The 24,977-nt window shown below is 40.9% G+C and overlaps 2 protein-coding genes across 4 annotated transcripts in view; one reads left to right on the forward strand and one right to left on the reverse strand.

Moving 5' to 3' along the window:
- Positions 1–12,390, forward strand: part of TPD52L1 (TPD52 like 1) — a 50,162-nt gene extending 37,772 nt beyond the window's left edge. The window contains exons 5-8 of one of the 3 annotated variants that reach the window (XM_041469903.1): positions 4,091–4,105; positions 6,646–6,684; positions 8,326–8,386; positions 10,583–12,390. In XM_041469903.1, the coding sequence (XP_041325837.1) occupies positions 4,091–4,105; positions 6,646–6,684; positions 8,326–8,386; positions 10,583–10,714 (247 nt within the window). In that variant the 3' untranslated portion in view covers positions 10,715–12,390. Of the gene's footprint in view, positions 1–4,090; positions 4,106–6,645; positions 6,689–8,325; positions 8,387–10,582 lie in introns of those variants that run through there. The other 2 variants (XM_041469904.1, XM_041469905.1) reach the window with 2 other exon arrangements.
- Positions 12,391–15,445: 3,055 nt separating this feature from the next.
- Positions 15,446–24,686, reverse strand: HDDC2 (HD domain containing 2). Its single transcript, XM_041469885.1, has 6 exons — positions 24,379–24,686; positions 23,818–23,939; positions 22,853–22,955; positions 20,582–20,650; positions 16,771–16,909; positions 15,446–15,582 (listed from the first exon to the last, which is right to left on the reverse strand). Exons 1-6 carry the CDS (start codon positions 24,580–24,582, stop codon positions 15,488–15,490), a joined length of 732 nt encoding a protein of 243 aa, XP_041325819.1. The 5' UTR covers positions 24,583–24,686; the 3' UTR covers positions 15,446–15,487.
- Positions 24,687–24,977: the final 291 nt, after the last annotated feature.

The raw sequence follows: 24,977 nt of genomic DNA on the forward strand, positions 1-24,977 counted from the left end.
GTCAGTATGCTTCCCTTAGCAACAAAGCTGGCCCAAATTCTTGGCTCAGCTTGGCCAGGTTCTCTGTGGGGTCACATTACAAACCTTATCACTTAAATAACCTGATTATTAAAAATCTTCCCCCTCCCTTTCCAATCTCACTTGTGTTTGGGGGAGTAAACTGTAAAGAGGCAGGAATTTTCTGTGTCATTGTTGGCTTGCTTTTTTTGCTAATCCAAATAATTTTATTTCAGTGATCTAGTGTATGGATTATCACCACCCCCTCCCATACTGCTGTTTTAAACAAACATCAGACTCTAGCTTAATTCTCTTGGTTAAGTATTAAGGCTGACAGTCACCAATGACATCCAGATGCAAATCCCTGTTCTGCTTTCACTCAGAGCACACACTTGAAACTGATTTCTAAAATCCAGATGTCATCATAATTCCCAGTATGTTCAGCAGCCTTACCCCCCTGGTGATGGTGATTTTGAAAGGGTGTGTAGACAGACTGACTAAATACTGAAACCTGCCTTCTTTATGAAACAAAATTCTGTTTTCTATGTTACCTGCTATGTCAACTGTGCAGAGCACTACATGAAAAACATATTTCTGTTCTGAAGTTGTTGGGTCTTAATTTTAATTTTGTTTTATCTCTAAAAATATTACTAAAATATCATATAAAAACAGGTCAGATAGACTCCCCCAAATGTGCTATTTTGCTATGTTAGCATTCAAGAAGATAAAATCTGTAAAAAAAATGGCAAAATTCTGTGCATCTGAAAGAACAGATGCCACCCTTTGGGGACCAAGTGCTTTTCCTGCAGCTGCTGTGCTTCTCTTTCATCCCCACCCCATCTTCCCAGTGTCGCAACTCTAATTCATTTTGTGCATGAATAATCACTAGTGTTTTACATTTTCTGAATTTTGTATTAATAAGCTTGTAAGGGATCTTTACAGTCATAGTGCATCCTATTTGATATTGTGTTTCTAGAAATACAAGGAATGCGTTTAAAACCAGTGTACAGATACTTCTGCTTTAGGATACAAACCAGACACTAGCAATATAGCTAAGATAATAGATTCTTCATTAATAGGCCTTGTGACTAATTATATGCCCTCAAGATTTTTTTTTTTTTTTTTTTTTTGCTCCTCCATCTCCAGCTCACATTGTCTCTTTTAATATTTAGCTGGTGTGGAAAGTTAAGAGGAAGGGGGTCACTCGCAGGGCATTGATCAGAGGTTCAGATCTCTTGGCATTAGAGATTGCACTGACATTTTAACATGGCTCTTGCTAAGAGCACAGATGTGATAGAGTTGAGGGGCTTTATCCTTTTCTGCTTTGCTTTCTGCTAAAGTTTGAATATTTTCATGCTATACTGCTGGACTACTCTGCAGCTGTCTGTATGAATCTGTCTCATCCCTGCTGATGACCTTTTTAGAAACAAGTTGTGATACCAAGTGAGACATTTTGTGGTTTTGGGTTGCTTTAAAAAAAAAAAAAAAAAAAAAAAAAAAAAAAAGGAAAGAAAAAATAAACCATGTGCACTACACTACTATATGCACACTACCACATACATTGCTGCTACTCAAGTAAAGGTATTTAAAGATTAAGCTAACAAAGGCATGCATGCAAATTAGGATGTCAGCAGTTACATTTTGTATAGCTCCTTCATTCAGCTGTCTGGTACATTTTCCTTAATTACATGATCACACAGACCCCTTTCAAATTCAGTGCCTGGGATGAACCAGCTCCCAAGATGAATGAAGGTAATATAATGCCTCATTCCTGCCAGGAGTTGGAAGGCACAGGTGGAAAGACACAAAAGACTGCAGGGAGGGACAGCCTGGGGACATGACTGCAGCAGTTGAATGTGCCCCTCAGAGATCAGTACAGAAGGTTTAGGAGGCACCAGAGGGGTGGAGGAGGGCAAAGTTAATTCCTCTCCGGAGGTGCAAGGGGGATTCTGGGAACTACAAAGCAGATACTGGAGGAATGCATTAACCTGTTATTTTCTAAGCATCTAGAAGATAGCGTGATAGCAAAAACATAAAAGGGTTTGTCAAGAACAATTACCTTGAACTGACAGCACCTGTCAAAGAGGATAGATGGAAGGTAGGAGATGTGATAGAGCTTGACTTTGATAAGGCTGTCTGTACTGTTTATGCAGAACTAGAGAAATACAGCTTAGGTGTTATTGCTTTAGCAGGAAGAGAGCATAGGGAATTGAACATTTTATTCAAAGAATAGGTCTCAGTAGCTGACCATAATGTAGGATTTTGCAGGCATCTGTCCTGAGTCTGTTACTCATCAGCATTTTCATTGGTGGGTTAGATGAAAGTGCCAGGATGGCATCGCTTAGAATTTCCATATAAATGCAGTGGCAGGGTATGCAAGCACTTTAGGCACCAGGATTAGAAATCCACATTATTTGAAATGATAAAATAAAATTCAGTGTAGGAAAGTGTAACGTGCTTTATTGCCAAATGGGGAAGAAGTTCAAAAGCAGAGATGGGGAGCACTGATCAGGCAGCTCTGCAGAGAAGGGCTAGCAAGTCTAGCCCTGTGGTTCACGAGTGCAGCCGAACAGGGGTTATTTCTGAAGGCTGTGAAATCTCTGTCATTTAAAGTTTTTAGGAGCAGGTGGGGCCAAAATCTTTTGGTGATGGTTCAGGTATGATTAATCTGCTTTACCACTTTTTGAGTTGATTTTTGCTGTGCCTTTACTGTTGGGCCTTTGGGGATTTTGTTGTTGTTGTTTGTGATGACAGAGTTTTTGCACAGCCTTTTAGGATTTCTGTGATGTAGGGATGTTCTGGGCACTTAAAACTGCTGTCAGATCTGAATTTCTTCAAATGCTGTAGCTGTCATGCCTGAAACTACCATTCTCAAACCTTTGCCTTTTGATACCCCTATAAAGGAAATAGCAATACTACCTTGCTTCAGAGCATAATTTCATAAGCATTTCTTTTGCTGATGGGTGAGGAACTTGTTTTCTCTCACTTTCATGGACATTTGTCCCTTAATTTGTGCTGGTTTTTAGAAGTCTGCAGTAACAGAGATTTCCTTATCATATGTCTGTGCAAGTATCTATACTGGCATGGAGAAGGGGGTGGCTGTTACTGGGAGCCAGCAGGTAGTAAAAGGAAGACAATAAAGGGGTCTAAGCAGAAATGTGTTGGGAAGACAAACCCTTGAATGCTTGAGAAGCACCAGTGTACATGATGATGTGCATAACCTTGTAAATAAACCTGAAGAAATTAGTGCTTTTCTTTGGAGCAAAGTATGGGCATTGCACGGTAAATAATGCATCACATCACACACTGAGAAAGGATGAGAAAAATAAGTATTTGAAGAGATGTTCATTAAGTGTGCACCACCTCACTGGCTCACTGCATGAGGCAGGTGTTCCCTTGAAGTGGTCTGTAATTAAAGACTACATCAGTAACACAGATGAAGGAGAGGCTTGTCTGCCTCATCATTTCTCAACTTTGGAACATTAATGACATCCTTTGAATATTGTATATCAGTGTGTCTCTCCCAGTTCCGCCTTAATTAAGTTTCCTGTGAGTTGGAACACAGTGTCAAGGTGTTTCAAGTATTGTTTTCAACAAGGAACAAGTATTTTAGAAAATGTTGTTTTAGGAATTAAAAACTCATTATTTTTTCCATAGCCTTTTTTAACTGAGAGATGATTAAGGGATTCAGAGGGGGAAAAAAATAATTTGCTGTTATGTACCTGTGCAATTCCAGTTCACCTATACTTTAATGATATTAAGAGAGGATATGAGAAGAGAAAAACAGTTAGCATTGTTTAAATCTATTCTAATGAAGAGAACACAAAATTTAGTTTTTAAAGATAAAACTTCTGTTTTTCAATAAATACAGAATAGGTGACTGCATAGTGAAGGACTGTGTGAAAATTTTTGCTTTGGAGAGATCTGAACTGATCCACATTCTACTGTGAAATCCAGCATAAAGATTTGAATGCAAATTATTTTATTTTTCTCCTTGGGCAGTTTGATATGCTACAGATCTGTATGTCTATTTTTGTTACCTTTTCCTAATACTTTTAACTCTTGCTTTTCTTTCCTTGTGCATCCACTCCAGATCACATTCAATTGGGTAAGACACATTACTCTCCTTGAATACTGCCTCTGTATTTGACAAGATTTGTTTTATGGGCTGTGCTGCAGTAACCTCTTTCCTTTCAACATCATTATATGCTACTTAAACTGTTATGCCTCATTTTTACAGCATAGTGAGTGTAACAAGAAAAGGATTGGACTAAGTGTTTGCCTTGAGTAGATTAGTCTTAAATTCAAATAATGGACACATTCAAAAGACGTTGGTCTTGGGAAAACCTACTTATATATAATCCCATCCTCTCAACCATATTCTTTCTGTCAGAGGTTTGAACATGAACAACAAACAGTAAAAATTCTATTCAGCTGAGTTTTGTAAAGATTATATGAAGTATTTAATTACCTCATCTTCAATAGGGCAAAAGTATCTTAGTTGTGATTCTTTAAAAGTCTTGAGTCCTGGGGAAATTTCCAAGTTCTGAAGATGATAAAAGAGTTCTTTATAATTACAGTTTGAGTTTATTGATTCTGTAAAGCACTTGAATATATGATAAAAAAATTGTTAGAAAACAATTTTTTGTGTTCTCAAAGATTCTATGAGCAGTCTGGCTTTAGATCAGTTCACCGTGAAGAGAGGCTGAACAGTCCTGAAGGCCTTGCCACTCCCTCTGGCCTTGTAGTATCTTCAGAGCACTGAAAAGCTCAAGAGCATTTTTTTCATTCAGCTAAGTTATCCTAACAAGGACTCTAATTCACTGAGTAAACTTCAAAATATTGCATAGATTGACCTTCTAAGCTCACTCTGACATGAAACGAAAATGTAATATTTACTGGCCTCTGTCATGAAGGATCCCTGTTCTCTGCAATGATCACTATCACAGTCATGCATGTCTTTTAAAAAAGCTTAATATTTTAAGCTTGTATTAAAAGAAGATTTTGCACTGTTTCTATAACGTGCATTCTTACCTCTTTAGAGAAATTAAAATATGAACTCAAAAAATAAGCATTTGATATTTTGATTGTCTGTCATGTGGCATCTCTTAGCTGTGTGAATTTAATATTCTGATTTAAACCTTTATATTTGGAATGTTTTGCTATTAAAAGAGGAGCAGTCTATGCTGAAATATTTCCAAACTCTATTTTTGCCTATTTGTTGTGTGTTGCAAAACTAAAATGGCAAGGATGCTTGCTTAATTTAATGAGGACTGTTAAAGATTTGCTGCACTTGTGAAATGTTTGGGCTAATCTTTCATAAGTCTTAAAAATTGTGTGAAAAATTGAACATGAAACATTAGCATTGTCTGCTGTCAGTTCTTGTCTATCTGATCTTAGCAGAATCCTTAAAATGTATACAACAGCAAACAGTTTGTATTAGATCTCACTATACCACCTGCTTGCCAAATAGCTCTTCCCTCCCTTCTGCACCCCCATGTCTGAATCTTTAATCTGGAAAAACAACTCTGTATATAGAGTCAGTGCTGCTCTGATTCTGTATAGTTTATAACAAGCACGTGTGCTATTTGTATGAGAGCTTTCATTTTTTAATGCTATAATCATGGTTTGCTTGCAGCCAAGTGTTGGTGATGCTTACAGTAAGGCTTTCCCTGTTCTCAGTCAGACCAGGCTGCAGCTGTCAGTCAACACTGAAAGTAGCAATGCAGGGATTTTTGGAAAAAGACACACTCTTACATCACACACTTTACTTAAAGTGCTCAGATTGAAATGTGTTTATGGAAAGTTCTTAAGCTTCAAATAAAGATTCATATTTAGACCAGGCATGATGCTTCCCAGCAGCAGGGAATAGGTGATGCTGTGAAAACAGAGTTGGTGTCTCAGGTGGGATAATTTGGCTCATGTAAGTCAAGCAGTCAGCATGGGTGGCATCTGGAGGTCTAAAGGTGTGCAGCATGATTTGGGGATCTTTGAGTAATGCAGAGGCGCCATCCTCTGCTTACAACCTTCCAATACTCCTGCTGCTGGGAAGTCTGAGGAGGGAAGTCACAAACAAACTGGATGACAGCTGTGGAAAATAGCTCCGTACCTTTGGTAAAGTTGAGGAGTGAAGGAGGAAGTGAAATGACCTGGAGAGGTGCAGATATGTGAGAGTGCTGCCTTTCTGGCAGAAGAAACCTCTTGTTTAGGTAAGCAGTTGTGCAGGAGCCTTTTGAGATTGGGAGTCAGCTGAACCAGCTCTGCTGATGTGCACAAACCTGGGGTGTATCCCTGCTGCCCAACACAGAGCTCGTCCTCTGTCACTGCGGGGCATGGAGGTGACTCTCTGTGCCCCTCTCACGTGTCTCTGTAGATAGCCGGGGTCTGCACCATTTAAGTGGATTTTGCCAGGCGCTGTTTTGCATCATTCTTTGAGCCCCATTGCTGGTCAGTTGACATGAGAATGTGGTGGGAAGATCTTCAGTGCTGAAAGTTTGACAAGCCCTTGCCATCAGAAAAGGAAGAATACCAGCTCTCTTGACTATATGTATATGTACATTTAAACCTTAGTTTAAAAAATACATTATAATCATATTGGAAATCAGATTTTACAGCTTTTTTTTCTTATGTTTTGCTTTCATCCCACAGCTATTCTATTCGCCATTCCATAAGCATGCCTGCAATGAGGTAATGTGCTACCCACATTCTATTTGCTGTGGTGATGTTGAACAGAGTAATGAGGGGGGATTTGCATACTTTGATCCTGATCCTGCAGTTTTTAGTTGGATGAGAAGTCTCACTTCAATCAATTAAGGTTGTTCATGTAGATGAAGGCTGCAGGGCAGGCTAGCTGTGGTTTTTGTTTTTGTTTTTTCATTTTAATTGTATTAACTGCTTAATCTCTTGTACAAGCCTTTGAGTAAATGAAGTAGTTCTGAGATGTATTTGGGTAGCTGATTGTTATCAGGTTTGTATTACTGAATCTGAAATTCAGTTGTTTTGCTGTCTCTAGAACATCATCCAAAGCCCATTAACGTCAGAGATGCTTTCCACTCCAACAGGCTTTGGATCATGCTCCTATGGAGGGATTTTACATTAGTGCTTTCATATTTTAATGGCTATAATCACGCTTTACTTGACTGCAGCCAAATATTGACGTCTGTTCAAGTAAAGCTCTGACTGTTTTCAATAAAATTAGTATCCAGCTTTCTTTTTACTCCCTTGGCCTCTAAATACATGACTGTCCCCACTCTGTGCTAAGCATGCATGAAAAACAAACTCACAACTAAATGATGGATGCTAATTCATTCAACTTCAGCAGGTGGGTAGTTTAAGGCAAGCATTGACCAATGTGACCTACAGATCAAATATAAGTTATAAAACTCAGTTTCTCTCTCCTTTTGGCCCTTCTTGCCATATGAAAAAATCTGTCATCTAAATAACAGAAACTAAATTCGCATTATTTTTTCAACTGGCTTCTGTTTGCCCTTCCCTTAAATTAAGGGAAGGGCATTTTAACTCAGCCTGATGGGGGATATGATATAAATGTATTTGCAGAATGAGGAATTGTGCTGGACAACAGTGCCTGAGCTTCAGAGTATTCACTAATAATGAAGCACAACGTATGCTTTAAATGAGGTCTCAGGTGCCAAGCAAGGAGCAGAGAACCAGAAGAAGGTCCCCTTCACCCACTGTAGACTTGTCTTAGTCTCCATTGTGTTGGATGAACACAGAGAAAAGCTTAGCTTAGTCAGAGAGGCAACTTAGGAACACAGTCTCTCTAAAGTCTTTGTCTTTGAAAGCAGCAGTGACAAAATCACAGGAAAGGGTGGGACGGGACAGGATTCCTCAATGACATTTGGGACCCACTTCCTATGTCATTCTAATCTCCTTCTTCCCAATCTTAGGACATTAAACTTGGCATCTTTTTAATAATGTAGGTTATGAACTTGCTCATCAGCTGAAAAAAAATGTTTATTTCTTTACAGCAACAATACAAATGGATAAAGACATAGAAAAGCAGCATTACAGGCAGAATTGTCTGCTTGTTCTGAGAACATGTATCATAGAGTAGGCATACCAGTTATAATTTGGTTTCAATATACTATGCAGGTTCTACTTTTGAAAATTTGTAGCTAAAAAGTACTCATCCGATTACCATAATTGGATTTGACTGACAGCACAAGTGAGTGTTCATAGCCTTTTGCTGCCAGCCAGCCTTCATTCTGTGCTGGCACTGTTGCCTGGTAAGGACTGACCAAATTGTGGAATTATCCCATGATGTTGGCAACTGACTCTTTTTCCTCCCTTCAACTTTTTTTCTCTTAGGAATTCTCCAACTTTCAAATCATTTGAGGAGAAGGTTGAAACCACTGTCACAAGCCTTAAGGTAAAGGTTAGGGGCAGAGTTTGCATGCCCCGTGTGTGTTAAAGTGTGACAGCGTAGTTGTTCTTATCATTTGTCCAGGAGACTGATTTAGTTTGTTGTTCCATCAAGAATTCCACTGAGCACTAATGGAAAATTAAGGCAATACACAAAGAAATTGTTTTCCTTTGCTTTGTTGCTGAGAAATTATTTCTGATGTATGCCAAAGTAAGCAAGTGGTCTCGGAAATGCCAAAAATAGTGGTGGTAAGGAGTGTCTGTTCCCAGTCATCTCAATGTGTCATTCAGAAATAGAAAAAGGTAATTCAAACTGCACAGCTCTGAAGACCATTTCTGCTCACAGTGATCTGCTTGAGAAGCCTGATCTTATTTTGTTGATTAAGCAAAGGTGTTTTAGAGGAGAGTATTTGTCATGCCAGCTCAGCCTGTTGTGTTCAGAGTGCTCTTAGATCATCCTTTAAGAAATCTGTAATTAAGCAGGACAATATAGTAAGTTCTGAGTCCAAAATAATCCTCCATATCTCATGAAACCTTCATTGTCTATCTTTATTGACAAACTCACTGACATTTTCTCAAAATATTTTCTTTCTGTATTCTCTTTCTTTCATTTCCTTATGTGAATGGGGAAGGGAAGCTGGAGTCATGGATCTAGGGTGCCACCAGGGTAGACTGCAGAAAAATGGGAATGTTTCAGCATTGCTCTTCCTTTTTTCTACCTCTGTTCCAAGGCTTGCTGGATTAGGAAGACCAGGGGATGGAGGCAGAAATCATAGAGTTACCCTTCAATTCTAGGGTTATGTTGTGGTCTCAAAAAGTGAAGAAATACCCAGAGAGGCCCCTGAAAAAAGAACAGCAGTAGTCTTATCATCTTTCCAACCCCCATATCAGTTACAGATCTTCAGTGATCCTACAGTGTTCTGCAGTTTGCCAAAACTGATGTTCAAGTTTCATAACATTTAGAACATCAAATTTCAAATTAGATTGTATTTGTTCTTGAAGTCTGGACTTTGGGCTGCAGCTTTCTTGGGAGAGTATACTAGTTCATTTTTCCCTGGAAATCAAACAGGACCAGGGTGCCTCATTCTTCTCAACTTTTCTGAAAATCTGAACTCTGATGAATTAAATGTTTTATTGGACTTTCAAGCTAGGTAAGCTGCTGTGCTAGCTAAAGAAACAGGATTACGTAGGATTAACCCTTTGGAAACTTAGAACACAAGGTTCATTTAATTAAAATAATCTTCCTAAGCATTCAGTGGCTGAGAGGTTGAAAAAATGTCAGCTTGTCTTTGAGTTCTGTTTCAATTCTAGGATGGAGTAAAAGGTTTTGCCCTATTTTCAGGCTTGAATCAACTTGAAGCGGGCATATCAGCAAGCGAAGCCACAAAAGAATGTTCTCTTACCAAGAAAACCTAGTCACAACAGCTTTGTCTCTTTGTCACTTAGTCTTGATCATTTTCAAATCTTTAGGTACAGCTCTGTCTTTGTTAGGAAACTTCTTTTTCAAAGATTTAGTCTTACTGATTTTTATTTTTAATACTTATTATAAATTCAGTGACCTGAAGCATTCTGGAAGTAGATGTGTAAGCACATTGGATATGTTTGATTAATATATTTTGGTATCTCTTCTCTGCCTTCCCCCATGAAAATGCCACTGGCAGTTTTATATTCCAGTATCTAGCAGCTATAAGTGCCTGAAGAGATTCAGGTCCTTTGCTTACTACATTCTTTCTGCTGTCCGAAATCCCAGTATGTTTTATGAATTTTGCAAGCAGCTGTGTTACTATAGCTGGCATGTGGGCCAGAGCAAATGAACCAGTTAATTTTAGTATCCATCTCTTATCCAGCCTGCATAGAATTGGAAAAAAAGCAGTGAAATCAGTGTGAGCTACACAGGTAAACAACCACATTGGGTTTACTGCTGGGGTCTAGGATCCTACCTGGGATCTACTTAGGGACTTTCTCCTTTAAGCATATGAGACATGACACTGTCAGATTTTATGATGGCAGCCTAGTTTAGAAATAGTGGAGTAAAGAAGTTGCTTTATTTGACTGGTTTTATAGCTGTTGTTCTAAGGAACCATCCCTACACATTCTCTGCCTGCACAGTTCCTTGCTCTCCTTGGCCATGGTGGGGATTGGAAATGGGATTTGCTTCAGTGTGAGCAGAGGATCTTGCTGTTCTCTGTTTGCCTTATTTCAGACCAAGGTTGGTGGGACAAGCCACACGGGAGGCAGTTTTGAAGAAGTTCTCAGCTCTACAGCCCATGCTAGTGCTCAGAGCTCCCTGGCTGGCACCCGACTCCCTGAAAGCGAAGAAGAGCTTCAGTGTTAAACAGCAGGCTCTCCTGAGCCCCACATGCCTCTCTTCAGAGACTTGCCCAGACAATGATTTTCAGCTCTCCCTCACCACACAACTTGCGCAACAAGGTTTTGTCAGCTTTGGAAAATTGCCATCCTGGCCTTGTGTTGGAAAAATGTTTCCTCTCCCTATTTCTATTTTAGATGGGCCATTTTATCACCAGGTACTTTGTACATCATCAAAACCACATGAAAGTCATTGGCAATAATGCACTAAATTCTGTGTTAAGTGACTAAATAGTGTTTTCAGTTACATGTAACTTCCCTCTAACAATCTCCCAGTCTCTGTTTCTTATTTATTTTGGTTTACTTTTTTCTATCTGTTGGTTTCTGGCTTCTCTCTCAGTGCCACATCAGACAGATGGACCTTGAGCTGTGCACAGTATTCAGCTGCCAGCAGTAGCCCATACACCAGCTGTCTACCATCCACACCAGGTGCCCTTTGCTCAGGAGTGTCTGTACATCATCTATTTCCTAATAGAATTAAAATCACTTACTGTCACAAAAAGCTGTTTCTCCTTCACTGGTACAGTCTGGCATTGCCCTACACCCGTTAGGCAGCAGTTAAGGAGGGCAGGAAGAGACACCTGGTTGTTCATAGAGAAACAACTTATCACAGCTGCTGATTTCAGATTGTCATTTTGGCTGGAAAGGTTTCAGTTTCAAAATGTTCACCATTGCTTGCTCTCTTTGGTTTGGTAAGACTTGGCAGTGAACTTAATTAGAAAATCAAGTGGAGTGGAGGGAACCTCTAATATTTTTGCCTCTGTATCTCCCCCTCAAAACCAAGGGAAAATATATTTACGAGCCTCTGTCAAGATACAGCCTTAAAGTGAAAGAATACAAACCCAACATTTGGCTTCAGATGTGCCATAGGTTAGAGAGCCCATGCCTTCAGAGCTGCTAGTGTAGACCCTGTCACCTGACAATGCACAGGATGAGTAAGAACTTCACTTTTGGTGTCAAATTTTGCTGTGCTTTGCTCCAGGATGTTAATTCCACCAACCGCATTATCTCTGCTCAATCACCAAGAGCCAGACATCTCTCAGCTTTGATTCAGCATGTTTTCTGAATTGCATTCTTTTAACATGTTTTCTAAGGAAAGAGCAGCGCATTTGTGACACTATCTATCTTGCTGTGTAGTGAGCACGTGTCTGTCCGCATGTTGCGTTGCTCAGCTCACCACACTCCGAGGTGGGCACGACGTTATCAGTAAGCAGGATGGAAAAGAGCCTGGCTACTTTGAGAATGGATGCGTTTTTGAGCATACGCCAAAGCTTCAAATCAGTGTTAGCGAGTTTGACATTACAGACTGCTTAAAATTTTGTGAGAAAATGTGGCTTTAAGTGATTTTTGTTTTTTCTTGTGTGGCTTTTGTTAGTGTTTACAAAGTTGAAAGTCCTTTTGTAATGTTCTACTGGACATAGGCTAACTTTGGACATTTATATCACATGCCTCTTTAGCGTGATTTTTAGCATGGAAACAAATCTAATTGTTTTTCTAGTATTCTTGTGACAATTTTCTAGCTTATTTTACGTGTTTTTGTGCATAAATGTGAATTTATTTAAAATGGAAGATATTGACAACTTAGTTTGTGTAAATGAAGTTCTTGATATTCTTATTAAAAATAAATTTCTCTCTCTTTTACCCTTTGTGATGCTTTACTTCTGTTTACCAGTAGTACTGAGCAACCTAGTGGAAGGTGTCCCTGCCACTGGCAAGGTAGCTGGAACTAGATGATCTTTAAAGGTCCCTTCTAACTCAAAGCACTCTATGATTACTGTGCATAGGGTTCCACACTGTTCCCTCGGTACCCTGCAGAATGGGGAAGCCTGCTATGCTGAATGAATGGACTGTTCCTGCTTAGGGTAGTATTTGTGCTGCGCGTGTTTCTACCAAACATCTATTCAAGACCACTTTGCTGCTTTGTCAAGAATGTTGTCAATTCTGCCCCTCCATGCCTCTGTAGCTTTTGCACTCAACATTCAATGCAAGCTAATGGACACTGTGATTTGTGTGCATCTAGGTGGAATAAAAAGGCTGACAAAAGCTTGGTGGGCCCCCTGCATCCCCCTGTGCAGTATGGCAATCTGTTGCCAAGATCCACTAATCAGCTCAGCAAAGTGCAACCTGTTGTTCTAGGGTTGCCACGGGACTTGACTGCTGCCCCGGGGGTTCCTGAGCAGAGCAGGCAGCTCGCATCTCCTCTGCACCAGACCAATACACCCTGCAGATATTGAGCACTGTGCCAAGCCACTGAGGCAAGAAGCTCCCAGCATCTCTGCACAGCACACTGTGCTCTAGGAAAGGCAACAGCCACAGAACACTTTGTGAGTTCAGTCAGGCCCCTGAGGTTTGTGTTAAGAAAGCATTTCCTGAGTCATGGTGCCTGAAAATGTGTGTTCAGATACACTACCTACCTTCAAAGGATATGACAATTGAATTTAGTTTATGCTGCTTCATTTAACATGAGGTGAAAGACAGAGAACTCCAAATCTCTACCATGCAATTTTTACAGGTGCAAATTTTGCTTATTTAGTAATCATGGCATTGCCCTCATCTCCAGCTGCACACAATTCAGCAGTTGGGTGTGCAGACACTGGCCTCACTGGTGGCATTTACGACCACTACAGCTTTACTTCACAATCATTCTGTACCTCTACATTAGTGTCTACTTCTGCCAGAAACTCATTTATGGCACAACTGGTACCAGCGTGCCATAGCCTGGAGAAGGGAGCAAGCTCTACATGGATGTACAGCTTCTGCATTAGATTGCACAAATTCCAAAGGTCCCTCCCAACCTCAGGTATTCTGTGATTATTAATTTGTGGAAATGAAGTTCTTGATATTCTTATTAAAAATAAATTTCTCTCTCTTTTACCCTTTGTGATGCTTTACTTCTGTTTACCAGTAGTACTGAGCAACCTAGTGGAAAGTGTCCCTGCCACTGGCAAGGTAGCTGGAACTAGATGATCTTTAAGGTCCCTTCTAACTCAAAGCACTCCATGATTACTGTGCATAGGGTTCCACACTGTTCCCTCGGTACCCTGCAGAATGGGGAAGCCTGCTATGCTGAATGAATGGACTGTTCCTGCTTAGGGTAGTATTTGTGCTGCGCGTGTTTCTACCAAACATCTATTCAAGACCACTTTGCTGCTTTGTCAAGAATGTTGTCAATTCTGCCCCTCCATGCCTCTGTAGCTTTTACACTCAACATTCAATGCAAACTAATGGACACTGTGATTTGTGTGCATCTAGGTGGAATAAAAAGGCTGACAAAAGCTTGGTGGGCCCCCTGCATCCCCCTGTGCAGTATGGCAATCTGTTGCCAAGATCCACTAATCAGCTCAGCAAAGTGCAACCTGTTGTTCTAGGGTTGCCACGGGACTTGACTGCTGCCCCGGGGGTTCCTGAGCAGAGCAGGCAGCTCGCATCTCCTCTGCACCAGACCAATACACCCTGCAGATATTGAGCACTGTGCCAAGCCACTGAGGCAAGAAGCTCCCAGCATCTCTGCACAGCACACTGTGCTCTAGGAAAGGCAACAGCCACAGAACACTTTGTGAGTTCAGTCAGGCCCCTGAGGTTTGTGTTAAGAAAGCATTTCCTGAGTCATGGTGCCTGAAAATGTGTGTTCAGATACACTACCTACCTTCAAAGGATATGACAATTGAATTTAGTTTATGCTGCTTCATTTAACATGAGGTGAAAGACAGAGAACTCCAAATCTCTACCATGCAATTTTTACAGGTGCAAATTTTGCTTATTTAGTAATCATGGCATTGCCCTCATCTCCAGCTGCACACAATTCAGCAGTTGGGTGTGCAGACACTGGCCTCACTGGTGGCATTTACCACCACTACAGCTTTACTTCACAATCATTCTGTACCTCTGCATTAGTGTCTACTTCTGCCAGAAACTCATTTATGGCACAACTGGTACCAGCGTGCCATAGCCTGGAGAAGGGAGCAAGCTCTACATGGATGTACAGCTTCTGCATTAGATTGCACAAATTCCAAAGGTCCCTCCCAACCTCAGGTATTCTGTGATTATTAATTACCTGTGAAGGAGTCTGTAAAACCGCCAGTCTTGAGTGATAGGGAGTGAGGAATACAGACCTTATGGAAATACTGGCACCATTCCCTGATACAATACATGAACAGGGGAAAAATTATATGAAACAAAGAAGTTACTGAGAAAATACAATTAATGAGATTACCAGTTTTATGCACCAGCACTTAAGGCTTATGCACTCCAAAGAAATCTCATCTCTAAGCTCAGCAAAGAGCTTCTACAGATGCTGATTGGTCTCGTTTCTGTGTAGCACTGAGTGGATATTAACCCACTTTGAAGGTACTTAAATCCATACATATTTAGAAATTCACAGAACAAGACCACCTGCCCCACACAGTGCATTACATGAACAGATTAGGTTGCAATCAACTAATTTTTAAATGTATATGGACTTCCCCAGTGGAGAATCTATTTGTAACTGAGATTGCATTAATCAGAGGCTGATTAAAAAGAAGGAAAAACGCAAATATACTAATTCTTTGTTCCCTGACACGACCTCTGATCTGGGAGGCAACTACATTACCTGCTCCCCTCTAAGAGGTCCTGGGATTTTCAGCAGTGAATGCACAGGAAAAAAAAATCTGCTAGCAGAATCAGTGATGTTAGAGGAGAAAAAATAATGACCAGAATATAAACGAAAGTATTTATTATGGCTACAGCATTTAGGAACACCTCAGGAATGTGGATGAGATGTGGCAGCTATTCTTTTTTTCCTTTCTGTGTTAATCAGAGATACAAGCTGGAGTATTTCTGGGTGAACAAACTTCCCTGCAAAACAAAAGAAAGGGAAGGTTAATGAAAAATGCTCTCATTTTGCCACGTGTGAAAGGCTGGAATTGAAATGATAGCAGAGATGTCACTTTAGGCTCAGAATAAATGTGAAATTATTCCTTTAAGAAAGTTAATGCTCCCAGTTCAATCCAGCTATGGAGTAAGTGTAGCTACACCCCTTCTTCACAAAAAAGCTTGTATTTTGTGCTCTATTAAGACATTTAAGAGCTGAAAAAGGGATGCAACCCGACCAAGACAATCTGATACTACGTATTGTGCTACAGGAAACCACTGCAGTTACAGGTGCACTTGGGGCATATGCTGCAGGCTCTACTCAGACACCAGCTCAATTTAAGTTGTTGGATTCTGGTAGGTAGCAAAGATGTCAGTTAGAAAATAAAGCATTATCAGCTTTGTTTACATTGTCTTTTCTTTTCCTTTGCTAATCAAAGTCTTACAGTGAGATTATTATTTCCCTGGAGAATCACCAAAGTATAAATGGGACTTGTCAGGGACTCTGTTGGGTGACTGATGGTCCTCTCATCCCTAGAGTTTGTCTCTCCCTAGTTTTTTTCCCAGGACAGGATGAATTAGTTACAGTTCTCCTCTGGTGTTAACTACCTTGCCAAAATGATAAAGATTTTTTTTTTACTTATCTCTGCTTTAAACTACCAGTGTATTTTGCAAAGGATGAAAAGCAGTGGATAGAATAAAAAGTAACACAGTTGCAATCATTTCACTGAGGTGGTTCTCACAAGAACCTTGGGTTGGTCACTCAGCTCAACTGGAGATAACAAATCCTACTTCACTGGTTCCCGAAACACTGACAGAGTACAATCAAGCTGCTGTCAGAGCATGGGTGAACACCGAAGACTCATTTATGAAGACTCTCATGTTTCAGGGAGATCCTTACATACATGCAAGTGTAATGAACACTGAGCCTCTCTCTAAGGTGAAAAGTGATGTAAAAGGAATTTGGCATAAACTAAATTCAGGTTTAATACCTACAGATAAATGTCAGGTATGTTCACAATGCATCAAGTTTCCCCAGAAATATTAGGGGACTTGAACAATGAGTAAAATAACTAGTTCTCACTTGCTCTGAATGTCTGTCAGAAAAAAAAATAAAAATTTATATATTTCATTTATGAAAGAGGAAAAAGAAAAAAAGCCCAAATGTCATACCAGCAGTTGAATCAAAAAAATCCTGCAGTCTGCCAGGTGTCTTTTCCAACTCTTCATACTCAAATGCTTGCAGTATCATCTCACACTGATCCAACTGCTTTACAAACTTGGCCTCTGCAGTAGACTGGTTTTCATATTCCTGAAAAGATTTGCAGTTTTAAGAAAATAATTTCGTTACTCTGAAACAGAACACTAAAATCTCTTTATATATCTAGAATTTTCTTCATTAGTAAAAGCCACTCCAGAAATATCCAGCACAAATGTATCTTTCACTTCGATTTTACAAACACACAGTGGTGAGCAAAACACTTGAAATATGTGCCAATTTTATATTAAATGCAGTGGGATATAAAATACAGCCTTTTGCATAATCTAACTCTAAATATACCAATTCTTTTGGCTGAATCAGGGATGATATGGAGGCAACTCCGCATGACATACAAGTTAAACAATAGGTTTAATTTAACTGTATTTTATGTAGAAAGATAATTTCAGGCCTGGTTAAGGCTATTAATTACCACAGTGTGTGCCTATGCACTGTCATCACCTATTTTTAAGACCTATTTTGCACTTTTCTCACCACTTACTGTTTCTATATGGAGTTGTTCTTTATATTTCTCTTGTCATTCCTGCCTAATCTTTTTGCTCTAATCTGTCTGAGCTGCTTATGTCCTTATGTCTCTCCTAGGAGATAGGGAGTGGTTAAGGGGTTTCCTCCCCTGCAGAATTTAAGTCCTTTAATCTCTCTGCTATCTTTTCCCTCTCTACAGTCATCATCAGTATATATTTATGAGTGATTCACATTTCTACTCAACTTGAACAATTTTGCTGTCATTTGCCTCCAGTGATGGCTGCAGACAGGTTTGGCATTGGATTTTCTCTTTTCCAAATCTACTGCATTGTGTGGGATGTCTCATGAGCAGGTCTTCCTGACTCTCCTGACTTCCAAAACCAACCCCATGGAAAGGCGTTTTCTTCTTCTGTGCAGGTTACCTTTACCTTGATACCATTGGCAGGTCTGACCCTATTCATCATCCCCACCACCATTAATCACACCGAAGTACACACTGGGACCATCTAAGCTCCCAGATCCACAGAACCTGTGGATCATAGCACTTCCACAGAGAAGAGCAACATGAGTGCAGGAAGAGGTTTGCTACTGACAACAGAACCTGGCATTCCTTTCTGCATCTTAAGACAACAACTGTGGTGGGAGTGGCATTCACAGTGGAAAGACCCTGGCTTTGTAATTCCAGCACACTGATGCTCAGGTAAGTGTGACAGTCATTTTCTTGTCTTGCATACTATTAGGAGCCTGTTCTTGGGCTTATTACTTTACCTTTGAAGTCAGAAATCCAGATTTCAATAGCCATGAGTCAGAAATCCATATTTCAATAGCCATGAGTACTATTCTATTTAGATTTCAATGGTACTTTGAATTTTCAGTTACATCTTCATCATTATTTTAATAATAAATTTAATTTCAGTGTTTTTATCTTGCTTTTCTCTTTTCAACCTGAGCTTTGCCTCATTTTTAAATTGTTTAAGTACTTATTTTCTTAAATCTATTTGTTTTATAATGTCTTTTGCAGGGGCGAGGGTCCCTCAAAGACAACAAACTCTTGGCAGCATTACAAAGGAGAACTTCAAGAAAAGAAGAAGTAGGGCTGTTCACCTGTAAAACTCAGTCTCACCTCCAACAATTAGGGGGGAGTATCAATCTGTTGCCAACCTCTGTGCTATAGACCTGATGTTATTCACACCTCAGCTCACACTGCCCTCAAGAAACATCAGCTATTACATGTGCAACTGTGCACAGCGCTGAAACAAACACTTACTGTTTCCTCCCCACAGGTGGTTAAGACTCTGAAATAACAGTGTACTTTGGAAAAACACTAACTGTACTTTGGAAAACACTCCAACACCACAGGCCATCTTTTAAAAATCATTCCTGTGCTTTTGCACTTGAGAATAAAAAAGCAGGACAGAGCTGAAACATGCTGATTAATTTATTTTACCGTTTTTTCAAACATGTTTGGGAATAAGTTATAAAGTGAAAATATATCTGAGGCATCTTTCTGCTGCCTCTCCCCTACACAACACTCACCAAGTACCCACCAACACCATCCAAAGCAGCAGTTCTTGTAAAGCTGAAAAGCGAAGAGAGACAGAGACAGGAAGGGCTGGCTAAGAGTGTCAAGAAATCTTGTACTGCTCAGCACTGTTCAGCTCTGGTCCATGACCACCTTCACTCACAAAAAAAAAAAATCATAGGGAAATGTCTCTGGCTAGCTGAGAGCAGAGCAGCACACCAAGTTATCAGAGGCTTCTTATTTTCTTTCTCTCTTTTTTTCTCTTCTTAAGGAGCAACTAGTTGTTCCACTTAAAACAAGGGAGTACATGTGAATAGTAGATTTTTAGGGTACCCTCTCTGCCAGGTGGGTTGCACTCATGCTAATGAATTGCAGACACACTGCCAATAAATAATCCTGAAGGTATAAACAAAGACCAAATTATCAAAATTGTGCACATATTAAGTTATGGTTAACGAGAATGATGAAAAGCTAACATGCTAAAGAACTGACTCCATACTGAACCAGCTCTTACAATGTCACTGGAGAAGACTGAGACCAGCAAAGAAAAAAAAATACACAGAACTAACCTTATCTATCAAAACCTCATTTTCCTCAATTATAACAGTTTCTCAAGGGAGAAGAACCAGCACTCCCTAAAAAAATACACACATATTATTTCCTATATCTGATGATGTTGGTCTACCCCCTTTACCTTAAAATATAGCTCTCTGAGTGCCCATTCCCACTGCCTGTTCAACCACACAACTACAACAGGGAAAAAAAAAAAAAAAACCAAAAAAAACCCTAAACCTAAAACAAAACCACAAACAGGGTGTTGTAGCAAAATGCAGAAATTGAATGCAAGTATTTGGAATTAAATACACTGGAAGTAGAAAAGAATATGAATGTAAGATACAGATTCAGGTCATATAGTCCAAGAAACACAGAATGCTTGCACAAGAGGTTGTGGATTCAATTTCCCCAATATGTCAGGAGGAGATAAAGCACAGTAATTCAGTAATTATGAACTTGAATTGTTTAGAAATAACCTAATCATACCTCATTTGCAAGTATAAAAGATCTTATCAATTAACAGCATGGGTTTGCATAAAAATGGTTAAATCACCTTCAAACACAAAAGATACTTTATAATACAAACTTTTAAATAACCCAAGACCAGAAATCTCCAGTTTGTAAAAAAGTGCATTTTTTTGTCACATTTAAGTTTAAACATTAGTTTACTTAATCATTTTAAATTACTTGGTCTAATGGACTTTATTAGAAAGAAATCAAAGCCACAGAAATTACTTGCATAAAAAGCAGAAGATAAACCACAGCACCATCACCTACCATTATTTTTTTTCCTGTATTAAAAGCTGCATATGGCCAGATATGAACGAAAGTGACAATGTAATAAAAAATCAGATTTATATCCAGAGGGCTAGATGTAGAGGACAAACCCCTCCTTTAGCTGTACAAACCAAGCCCTAGACAGGTTGATCAGGAACTCTGAGAGGCTAGGGGCAGAAGATGGTTATTTTATTAAAATCCAGGCTTTTTGTTTGAAAAGGATCCAAAAGAGACCTTGACTCATACTGTTAAGCTTTATCTTCTAAGCAAATAAAACTCGCTTTCTTGAGATCAAAATAAGAGATGGCACAATTTCACAGGTACATGGGAAGAAGGGAATGGGCCACCCTGAATTTTAACACAGGATTAAAAGAATGCAAACTTACTTCCCAGAGTTCAAAGATTTCTTTTCTGAGGTCCTCTGATAGAAGGTGGGTCAGTCGTTTCATAGCTGTCTGAAAAAAAAAAAGCCATTTCCATTTATCTATTTTCTGAGCAACATTTTTATCATTGTATTTTCTGAATAGTTATCTAGTTGTTACCAAGCTAGCAGAAACATCCACTACACAGCAAATTACTGTATTGTTTTGGCATGGCAATGTTTGGCTACAGCTCTGGCCAAGGTGGTAGCACCTCTGGAACAACGTATTTAAGGGCAGGGGAAAGCCCAGTGCAACTTCATCCAGGGGAGGAGTGAGAAGTGAGAGGAAGAACTCTGCAGACACCAGGGTTAGAGAAGGAGAGGGAAGAGGTGCTTTAGATGCCAGAGCAGATTCCCCTGCAGCCCGTGAGGAAGATGATGGCGAGGCAGCTGTGCCCCTGCAGTCCCACAGAGGAGCAGAGATCCACCTGCAGCCCCTGGAGGTCCATGGTGGAGCAGATATCCACCTGGGGCCCACGGAGGATTCGAAGCAGAGGGATACCCAAAGGAGGCTGTGACCCTGTAGGAAGCCTGCACTGGAGCAGGCTCTCAGCAGAACTTGTGACTCCAGAAACTGTTCTGCATGCTGTTTGTGCTCCCCCAGTTGATCAGTCTCACTTCTGTGTCATCTCTACTGTTTGCCCAGTGACATGAAGGGCTGCTTCTAAAACAACCAACATCACAGGCAAGACAAAGGTTTCATGCCATGATTGTTTCTCCACTTCCTATACAGGATATAGTGTCACAATATGGTTCCAAATTGCTTGCCACCACTGAAGCATCAAGGTCTCATTCCTTCTCACCTCTTTCCAGCTCTGGAACTCATCAGATTTCAAGGACAGGTGACTAAAATGACTTACCTGTCAAAAACCCCTATTCCAAACAACATTTTCCCGCCTCTAAAAAAACTCCAAAACTTCTTTTATTAATCAGGTTCATTTTCCACTGCCTTAGTGTTGGTGAGACTCACTGGTTAAAGTTACTGCACAAGCAGCAAACTTTGGAGCCAGCTCAATGTCGGCTATAGAGCAAACAGAAAAAAGGAGAACTCTGCAGTGGAAGCAGAGTATTGATAACTCACCTCAAGCCACCTCCTGAAGTGGCTACCCATGGTCTATTTTTACAACAAAGTATTTCAGAGTCATCCCAAATATTTAATGCTTTACTCTCCTTCTCACAAAGTCAACAGAAAGTCCTCACTGATTGAAATGGGAGCAGAAGGAGCTGCAAATACTTAAGAAAACTTCTTAAACATACCTAGGCATCGAAATCTCTTTTTCCTTGCCTAAATTCAAATGAAACCAAAGCTGAAGGCTGATCCTCAGTGACACAACAACCTTTAGAGGCTTCCAGTAAAGAGGTTTCTTCTGTTCAGAGTTTTGAAGCTCTTTGAAGAGTGCAACAACCACTCCAGTGATTATTCATCACGCATAAAAGGGGTTGTCTTTGCTTGTCTGGTTAAAACTAGGGGCTGGGGGGCCATGACTAACTCTAGGAGTAAGCTCTGCTAAGAAAGTGGAAATTAAAGATCTAAGGTGCATTTGGCATTCTTGAAGTACTATCTTTACTGACTGTAATTTTGGTGGGTTTTTTTTTTTTTAAATATACTTCCTAGTGTGTTCTTACACTGAATGAAAAAAGCCTCTGAAGAGTTTCTGAGGCATGACATTGCCCTCTAGCTGTGGCTACAGAAATGGTTTACATTTTCTTCAAATAACGCCACAAACCAGAAACCGCAAACCAGCAGTTTGGATAAGTGCAAGGCCAAAAATAAAGTGACTCTAGGCATGCTGCACTCAAAGAATCACAACAACAAACAAGACACCTGCACCTGAGGTTCTGTGGAGAAGGCTTAAATGAAGTCTCTGTCAACCTCATGATCTGGCACCACACACATGATCTGACATGAACTGTCATCCATCCTACTCAGTGCACCTATTCCCTGCTCCTCAACTCTTGGTAAGGCTGCTGAACATGACTAATTCAGGCTTACCAAAAGTGCAGCTAGCTCAGGAATAAATGTCCAAGGTGAAGATTATTTCAAAGATTCTTCCATAACTTTGTACTTGGTAATGTTACAGGTACAAAAATCTCAATGAGCTGAAAACTCTACTTGGTTGTGGCAGGTTTGTGCCAGAGATTGTATTATATTGCTTATTATATTCCTTCACCACCACCAGAAAATTAAAACACACCGAATGCTCTGCAGCTGTGGCTTCACACCTTATATTCATACCTCTTCTCTCCTGTGTTTCTCCTCTTTTGGGATATTATCTGCAGGAGCAATATCTCCAACAATGCATTCAGCCATATCATGAACCAAAGCTAATCGTATGCATCTGACAAGAAGGAGGGACAGAATAATTAGTTTTTCAGCATTTTAAGTTGAAAACTTATCCAAAAGGCTAAGAGACTGGAGAATTTACTCCCCCTTCATGTGCTCTAAAGGTTGGTTGGAGCCTTTTTTAAACTTTATATAACATTTTTTACTTGTTTGTTAAAGGAAGTATTTTCCACCTAGATATGATTTTTATTTTTGATTTCTAGTCCCTACTACTTGTAAATGTAGATCTAAGTATAAATACACTGTGTACCAGAGCATAATAATCAAAAGTAATGTACTTAGCTTTTGTATACTTGACTTTTGGAGATGTTGTGGTAATTAACTACATTATACACTTCACATTATTCCTGCAGCAGGTAGAAGGTAATCTGATTGGAGCAATCCCAAATTCAGTATATAATCTGTCACTCACAGCTCTGCAGCTATGCCAGTCTGCAGCAGAATAGTCAAGAAAGCCTTCATATCAGCTCCTAGAGCTTTCTCTGCTATCCTAGAGGCTTTCTGTGGCTCCTTACGTCTGTCAAAACTGACATGGTCTATGGTCTGACACGGCTGTCTGTTGCTTGACATTGGTTTTTAACAAGGGTCTGCAGCCTGTTTATTTACTGCTTGAAAGAAGACCAGCTTTGAGCCTCTGCACTAAGGATTTGCCTCAACACTCCCAGTTAAGCAATACAGTTTTTAGCTCCTTTCAAATGACCAGGTAAACAGGACCCTGTCCGAATGACAGAGGGAAAAGAAGAGGGGAAAGGTGTGATTTAAAAGCTCTTACTGGGGACAACAGCTTCTTTTAGCATTTTGTTTGCAACTCACCCACAACGCTAACATATGGTCGTGATAAGCAGAGGCAGTCTCACCTGTCCTTGTTAAGGCTTTTGTCTTCAGTCACCAAAGCCATCATCGCCATCCTGTACATATGGTCGGAGACGCTCTCTGGCTTTGTCACGTTCCTGTACACCCATCCCGTCCGCGGCACTCTCTGCGCCCGTGTCACAGAATCAGAGAATCAGTTAGGCTGCAAAAGGCCGCACAGATCATCGAGTCCAACCTCTGGGCGGATACCACCGTATGGCACTGCAAAGGTTAAACCCCTCGGTTTTGCAGGCCCTCGTTTAAGAGGCACCGGCAGAAATCCCCCCCAGCACGGCCTCCACGCTGCGGAGAGCTTTGATGCTCGCAGCGAACACCTGCCCAAGGCCCAGCCCGGCCCCCCAGGGCTATCTCCGGCCTGGAGCCCGGCCCAGCCGCAGCCGAAGGGCCGGGACACGGCGGCACCCACGAGTCCCGGCCGGGCCCGCTGCGCTGGCACAAGGCGGGCGGAAGCCCCAGCTCATGCCGGCCTCCGTCCCCTGCCAGCCCGGGCGCTGCCGAGGGAACCCGGCCCCAGCCCCCATGCCTGGCCCTTGCCCCGCGCCCACCTTGAGCTGCCCCAGCAGCCGCAGGAAGGGCAGCAGCCCGACCCCGCCGCCCGCCGCCATCGGCCCCCGGCAGCACGGCCTCGACCGCGGCTCCTCCTCCTCCTCCTGCCAGGACGCGTCCGCAGGGGGGCCCGGGCGCAGGCGTGTGGGGAGAGTGTCGGTGGGGGAACCGCGTCCCCAAAGCTCCGGCGCCTCGGCGTTCATTCACCACAAAAAAAGAACGAGACGGGCTGCGACGAGAAAAGCAGCAAAAGAAGCCGGGCTGCTCACGGGCATGAGCGCTGTGAGTGGGGAAGGGAAGGTGGCAGGCGTGCCCTCTCCTCTCTTCCGCTGGGGTACAGCAGGGAGGAGCGAAAGGCAGCCTCCAAGGTAGGAATAGCTCGTAATTCTGTCAAACTGGGCATCTCGGTGATCTTTACCATGAAAAAAAAAAAAAAAATTAAAAAGCGCAAACTCGTTTATTGTTCAGAGAAGAACGGATAGTTATCAGGGTTGCTGATGGGTTTTAATTATTCTGTGGACTCCCGGCATCTTGCTACAAGCACATGCGTCACTTTTATGAGTTGAATAAATAGCGCGGTGACTTACCTGACAATTTG

The sequence above is a fragment of the Pyrgilauda ruficollis genome, unplaced genomic scaffold, assembly GCF_017590135.1.
Source record: "Pyrgilauda ruficollis isolate IOZ18807 unplaced genomic scaffold, ASM1759013v1 scaffold24, whole genome shotgun sequence".
Lineage (NCBI taxonomy): Eukaryota > Metazoa > Chordata > Aves > Passeriformes > Passeridae > Pyrgilauda > Pyrgilauda ruficollis.

Bases quoted from the DNA above. Each gene is read 5' to 3' on its own strand.
- HDDC2 (XM_041469885.1), bottom strand. From the start codon at position 24,582: ATGAACGCCGAGGCGCCGGAGCTTTGGGGACGCGGTTCCCCCACCGAC. The intron at 22,956-23,817 runs GTGAGACTGCCT...CCTTCTTGTCAG, and splicing joins AAAAGCCTTAACAAGGACAG to ATGCATACGATTAGCTTTGG. The intron at 20,651-22,852 runs GTATGAATATAA...TTTTTTTTTCAG, and splicing joins AGAAACACAGGAGAGAAGAG to ACAGCTATGAAACGACTGAC.